This window comes from Gossypium hirsutum, chromosome A07 (assembly GCF_007990345.1).
Source record: "Gossypium hirsutum isolate 1008001.06 chromosome A07, Gossypium_hirsutum_v2.1, whole genome shotgun sequence".
Taxonomy (NCBI): domain Eukaryota; kingdom Viridiplantae; phylum Streptophyta; class Magnoliopsida; order Malvales; family Malvaceae; genus Gossypium; species Gossypium hirsutum.
This window is the reverse complement of record NC_053430.1, coordinates 6694966-6701700: the sequence shown is the minus strand read 5'-3', so window position 1 is coordinate 6701700 and position 6735 is coordinate 6694966. Positions and strand designations below refer to the sequence as shown.

Here is a 6735-nt window from a genome sequence, read left to right as displayed (position 1 = left end):
CGTGAATTGATCAGTATATTAATTTAGAATAAAAGAAAAATTTTGATAATTTACGAATTAGTTGAATCAAAATAAAATACGATTAAACTGATGATTGAACCAGTTAAATTAAGTTTTATAAATTATTTAATTGAGATCGATTTAACAATTATAACAATTAGGCTGATTGAATTAGATTTAATCAATTGTTCGGTTTCAAAGGTAACAATGACACTGAGCTTACAAAGGTTAAACGGTGCGTTTTAACTAAATAGTTCAAAAAGCGCGGTTCAAATTTTTTCCTTACTCAAAATCGTGGCAACGCTTTTAGCATTAGGGATTATCAGTTAACCAATTGTTGTTTCCATACAACAATGGCGGATCATTCAGTGAAACCAAACACTAACTCTAGATTGAGCTTTACGAACCAAAATCACAACGTTACAAAGAGAGAGGAGGAGAAGAAGAAGGATAAAAAGTGTGAATTTGAGTTCTGCAAGGTCTGTAAGCTGAACCACAACCAAGGGCCACGTCACAAGTATTTCCCTAACCACAAAACCGCTCTCTCCTCTTTCCTATCTCGATTCCAAAACAAGATCAATGACGTTCGTTTCTTCTTGAGAAACCCTAAAGTTCTTCGACCTGAGCACGCGGATCGCAATCGGTTTTGGTGTGTCTTCTGCGATACCGATGTTGACGAGCTCGATAGCTCTTTCGCTTGGTAAGGCCTTTAATTACAAAACTGAATTGCTTTGTAAAATTTTGTATATAATGAATCATTATGAAGCTTGGTTCAACTTAGTTCAAGTAATTTGGGATTTACAGCAATTTTAAGATCAAGTTACATAGAGAACGCAAGGGAAATTGGAAATTAAAAGTTTGGATTTAATGAGTGAAATTTAGGTTCAAATATGCTGTCCGTCTCTGTATTTTGGCGAAGTTTAATATTTAGTTCATGTACTTAAGTTACAACATTGGATCTTATGTTTCGATTTACAAGTTCTTTATCTAATCCAACCACTGACATTATTAGTATTTTATGTCAAAATTTGCTTACTATCAAGTGTGCTTATTGAGATCATAATTATGATTTTGAGTTTGGTATGATTGAATGGATGGAAAATCTAAACCAAGAATACTAACAATATCAACCATTGCACTAGGGTTTTTAAATTGGAAAAGTAGGAGGATTTTTTTTCTTTTTACTTTTTTGAGTATATAGACTAAATGTGAAATTTTATTCAAGTACAGGGACTGGCGGCATATTACCAAATTTATTAATTCAAAAAAGATCGCATTGCTTTTCATTTGCTTTTTTTTTTGTGATTTAATTGTGATGGTGCTTTTTGTAAGCAAGCTTTAGTGATTTTGGTTCATTGAACAGTGAAAATGCTATTAATCACTTGGCGGGTGGGCATCACCTGAAGAATTTGAAGCATTTTCTTTGGCAATATGGTGGTAAGATGGACCAACTGGACAAATATAGGATATCGGAAACTGATCTAACTAAGGTATGACTGTTAGTTTGTTCAAACAAAAGCTTGGAAGGTTAATCATGTGACGATTTCGTTTTTGGTCATTGCAGTGGGAGAAGAAGTGTGAGTCATTGAAGGTTGAAGCAATGGTTGCTCCTACTGAAGGATCTGGACTTAAATATGGAGCTTCAAATGATATCCACTATAATGTCAACATTGAAAAAATTAATAATCTTGGACAAAATACTCTTAGTGTCAAACCAAGTTATTCTAATGTTGTTTTGCCTTTACAACACAATACAACTGAGTATCAGATATCTAATTCAAGATTCCCTGAAGTTTCGCACTTTGGTTCAAATTTTCATGAGGCTAACTTTTCGAATACAAGTTTGTTGAACTCGAATGATTTGAAAGGTATCAATATCTGGTTATTTGATATATTTTCTCATTCAATCTAGTTTTAGTTATTTTGTTGATATTTCAGTGAAAGTTTCTTGTATAAAAACAGAATAAACTGTCTTATTAGTTTTGTTTCTGTCTGCGTTGTGCTGGGATTTTCCAGCTAATAGCAGTGGCCAACAAAATCTTCTTTACAATGGAATATGCTCAGGAAATGCTTACCTCAGTGATGTTGGCGTAAGTCTATTCTCCCACACTTTTACCTTGCAGCTGATCTTATTTAATTGTTCCCTAGAAATTGTTATGTGACTGTGCCATCTTAGAAGGTCTTTCTTTTTTGTTTGTTGTTGTTTGAATAGAGGTTTTATAGGAAAGTAAGAAACGGAATGGTTTTCTTAACCACTTTGTGTGTGTGTTTTTTTTAGAAAGATAAACCTCAATCAATTAACTAATTTTATTTGTGATTATGCTGTCTTCAATATTTATTTACAAGAGAATCAATTGCCTCAATTTTTAAAACATGCATAGGTCTTGTGTATCATAGTCTTTTGCAATACATTCAATATTGTGTTTGAATGCATGCTTCTCCGTACTGGGTCTTTACTATTTAAAATTTTCAGTGAAGCTAATTATCTTATGGTTTTGAACTTTGAATATAATACTGCATGCCTAATGTACAAGAAGCCCGTCTATGGGGCACCTTATTGTTTGTTTTGAGTTTTGTGTCTCCACGAAGTAGTTTCCTCTTGCATGATATTTAATTATATTTTTTGCAATTTATTCTCATTCAGGGTTGCCAAGTGTATCAGAATGCAAGTATGGTGAGCAGAGAAAGCAGTTCCCAGGGTATTGTGTAATTACATTTTGGTTTCATATAATTCTATTTCCATTCCAAATCAGTGTAAAAACTAAAAAGTAAATGGTTAATATGCTACTAAAACTAGGTTAAAGGTTTTCTGGTTGCAAAGTGGAGGGATGCTCCAAGGAACAAGTTTTTATTCATTATCTTATGACAATCTCTTTTTTTCAGGATTGCAGAGCTTAACTCAAGTGTCTTCCATTTCAACCATAGATGCTGGAGGAAATGTGCATTCTGGAGCACTCCCTCCTTGGCTTGAAGCTTCTGATCAGACTTTGCTAAACAATCAAGTAAAGCCAGCTTTAAGGAGTTTTATTTCATCAAACAAGTCACAGAAATCCCATAAGTTGAACCCAAAAAGGGTTGGGGCTGCTTGGGCTGAAAAGAGAAAGATGGAGCTGGAGAAAGAGAAGAGAGGGGAGATTGTTGAGAGTGATTGTGATGCTAACTGGCTTCCTAATTTTGGTAGAGTTTGGCAGTCAGGTAGCAGAAAGGAATCTAGAAAAGAATTTGATATTGAAAAACATAAGTTCCTCAAGGTTGAAAGCCATTCTGAGATGCCAGTTAAGATACAGCCTTACATCAGTAAACGAATGGTAAGCACACATCTTCATATACCATGTCATTCTCAAGGCTAGTGTCTCAATAGATAGAAATGTGATTATGAAATGTGCTCTATTCTGCGTTCTCACTTAAGCCATCAGTTTGTTTGATTTTCATCAGGGTAAAATAACATGCACTATTTATAAAAGTGCAGAACTTATGGCAATAAAAAAGTCAGCCAAAGTGGCCTCTGAGTTATCTTGTCAGCAACAAAAGGGTCTGTTTGTAGAATGTCATTAGGTTGCTTAGAATTGCAACTATTAACTGCATCTTGATGATTGACTTTAGTTTGAGTATTTGCTAGGAAGAAACTTTCTTCTTGTTAAAAGGATAGATGCAACTAACTAGCTCTGGTATTTAATGGCATTAATTATGATTTCATTATGTATTATATTGGTTCTAAATTTACGCTGTTTACCTTTTCCCCTTTTGGCAGCGAAAAGATATTGGTGAATGATGACTAGTAATTGCACAAAGGAAAGACAACTGCAGGAAGCTTACGGTTGAATAATCAAGAAGTATTCTTTTGTTTTACTCCTCTATGGTGAATTGAAAGTTTCACAATGCGAAACTTAGGAAAGAGAAGAGTAGCTCATGGACTCATGGTGATTTCACCCTAAGATATTTAGCAACTGCAGTTATTCCATAATTATATTCTTATCACAACTCTGAAAATAGTGTATACTTTACAGCATAATAAATAATTTTCCATGTCCCCTGCTCTTTTACCTGTCTCACAAATGTATGTATATCTGTGTTTCTGAAGCAACTAGATGTGCTGTTTTGAATTGGAACAATGGGTTGCAAGCTTTGGCACCCAGATTATACATAATTGGCAAAACCTTACCAAGTGCCATGTAATTGATAAGTACCCATAATTCATATATTTTGGATCCTTATTGCTTTTCATTGCTTCTCAAGTAAAATATCATGTTTTAGCTTCATTTGCATGTTTAGTGTCACATTTGCATATATTAGCATTGTTATCTAATCTTATATGATTTAGTATTATTAATTAATTTGGTGTTTCATGACTCTAATTAGGTACATATGAACTTGGGATGCAAGTTTGAGGACCCATGGAAGTGAAACGAATGAGCAAAACACGAAGAATTAAAAGGAAAAGTGGGCTGCAGCTCAAAACTGTGGAGCCTCAGCCCTAGATCTGGAGTCGCGGCGCCAAATCTGGAGCCCTAGCCACCGCATATCATCCACAAACAAACGGGCAAGCAGAAGTCTCTAACAAGGAAATCAAAACTATTCTCGAGAAAACGGTCTATCCAAATCATCAAGACTGTAGTTTGCGGCTCATTGATGCATTATGGGCTTACCAGATGGTTTATAGAACTCCTATAAGTATGTCACCTTATCAGCTCATATTTGGCAACCCATGTCACCTTCTTGTTGAACTAGAACACAGGGCATATTGGGTCATCAAGCATTGTAACATGAGGATGGATGAGGCGAGTAAACATTGGAAACTGCAATTGCAAGATCTAGAAGAAATTCAAAATGACGCCTATGAGAATTCGAGAATTTATAAGGATAAAACAAAAGCCTTCCATGATCATAGGTTTTCAGGAAAGATTTCTCGGTTAGACAAAAAGTTTTACTTTATAATTATCGTTTAAAATTATTTACTGGTAAATTGTGTTCTCAATGGGAAGGACCTTTTATAGTTACTAATGTCTCTCATGGTGCAGTGGACATAAAAGCTCCAAACAAGACCAAAATCTACAAGGTTAATGGTCATTGTTTAAGACCTTTCTATGAAGGTTTTCAGGAACATGATGTTGAGACCGCTAATCTTGAAATCCCTATCTATGAGACTTGATGGGGGTATTTTGTCTGGCCAAAGATGTTAAAGAAAATCACTTAACGAAGAGGCAACTCCGAATTTTATTTTTGTTTTTCGCTTTGTTTTCATTTCCTTTTTCCCTTCTATATATTTATTTATTATTGTTGCTTTTATTTTTTATTTCCTTTTTAATTTATTTTTATTTTATTTTTCGACTAGAGTTGGGGCACGGCTCTCCTGGTGTCAGGGTCTTGTTGAACTTCCATTTTTTTGATTGTTTGTCCTTAAATTGATGTCAACGGTTGTTCCTCAACTCTAGTCGAAAAATAAAAATATAAAAATAAAGTAGAAAGGAAATAAAGATAAATAAAATCGAAGTGAAATGAAAGAGAAATATTGAAATGGAAACGAAGCAAAAAGCGAAAATAAAATCTGAAGTTCTCTCCATAGGTGCTTTTCTTTAATGTCTTTGGCTAGACGGAATGCTCCTATCAAGACTTGTAGGTTAGGATTTTAAGATCAATGGTCTCAACATTGTGTTTCTCAAAACTTCCATACAAAGGTTTTAAACCTTGAAAATTTTGGTTTTATTTGGAGCTTTAATGTTCGCTGCATCATAAGGAGAGACATTAGAAACCACAAAAGTAAAACTTTCTGTCCAGTCTTTTTTGGAAACCTTTTGGTCGTGGAAGGCTTTGGTTTTGTCCATATGAATTCTTGGAGACGTCGTTTCAAGTTTCATCTAACTCTTGCAATTGCAGTCTCCCATCCTCATGTTACAATTCTTGATGACCCAATATGCCTTGTGTTTTAGCTTAATAGGAAGGTTACATGGTTTGCCAAATATTAGCTGGTAAGGGAACATACGCCTTTTTTTTATTTGGATTGATTGCTCTTTTGAGAATAGTTTTGATTTCCTTGTTGGAGACTTCTGCTTGCCTGTTTGTTTGTGGATGATATGCCGTAGTCATATTTTTTGGTTAAAGCCTCCATCACTTTACTGCAAAAAATGCGTACCTCAGTCACTAGTAAGTGCTCTTGGCATGTTGAACCTAGAAAAAATGTGAGACTTCGACAAAATCTACAACTTTAGCGTCGTTAGTTCAAGGTGCCTTTGTTTCAACCTTCTAAATTCGCAATGTTCACATTATTTGAAGTATGTGCAAGAGTCTGGAAACAAGGTGACTAAAATAATGTCATTTTTGTCTTTTTCAAGAAAGTATTGCAGCCCTAATTTTAAGTCAAATAAACTTTATAAATAATATCTTTTAGACAAGAGAGAAGAGGAACTTCTTGTAGCTTTATTGTTTTTAGTGTTTTTCTTATTTTATGGCTTGTAAAGTAAATTTTGAAGTTTGATTGTATAAAGTTTGTGAGCTTGAATTGTTTCTAAATTTTTTATTCGTTGTCTAGCATTTGCATGTTTTTTTTGGGTGAATTACAATTATTCAGGTTTGTTAAATATTTGATAGGCATTTGATAGCTTAGAATAGTTACCTTGTCAGTTAGAGGTTTAGTCGATTGATTGATTTTTAATATTTGTGACAAATTGCGTAATTTTTCATATTGTATTTTAAGATCAGGTTGTGTGAAAATGCGATTTAATTTAATTAAATTTTGAT

At 34.0% G+C, this 6735-nt stretch overlaps 1 protein-coding gene across 4 annotated transcripts; it reads left to right on the top strand.

The window, feature by feature from the left end:
* Nucleotides 1-285: 285 nt before the first annotated feature.
* LOC121232045 (TITAN-like protein) lies at nucleotides 286-6507 on the top strand. 4 transcript variants are annotated; one of them, XM_041117390.1, is made up of 9 exons: nucleotides 286-700; nucleotides 1364-1490; nucleotides 1565-1868; nucleotides 2017-2090; nucleotides 2645-2699; nucleotides 2884-3308; nucleotides 3752-3920; nucleotides 4082-4172; nucleotides 4360-6507. In XM_041117390.1, exons 1-7 carry the CDS (start codon nucleotides 354-356, stop codon nucleotides 3770-3772), a joined length of 1353 nt encoding a protein of 450 aa, XP_040973324.1. In that variant the 5' UTR covers nucleotides 286-353; the 3' UTR covers nucleotides 3773-3920; nucleotides 4082-4172; nucleotides 4360-6507. The 4 variants fall into 4 exon arrangements, with proteins under 4 accessions (XP_040973324.1, XP_040973325.1, XP_040973322.1 ...); XM_041117391.1 differs by lacking the exon at nucleotides 4082-4172 and having other exon boundaries at nucleotides 3752-3833; XM_041117388.1 differs by lacking the exon at nucleotides 4082-4172.
* The last annotated feature ends 228 nt before the right edge of the window (nucleotides 6508-6735 follow it).

What these genes read in the sequence shown, in the direction of transcription:
- LOC121232045 (XM_041117391.1), top strand. Translation starts at nt 354, where the DNA reads ATGGCGGATCATTCAGTGAAACCAAACACTAACTCTAGATTGAGCTTT. An exon ending in CTCGATAGCTCTTTCGCTTG is followed by an intron (nt 701 to 1,363) that starts GTAAGGCCTTTA and finishes TTCATTGAACAG; the next exon opens with TGAAAATGCTATTAATCACT. An exon ending in CTTACATCAGTAAACGAATG is followed by an intron (nt 3,309 to 3,751) that starts GTAAGCACACAT and finishes CCCTTTTGGCAG; the next exon opens with CGAAAAGATATTGGTGAATG.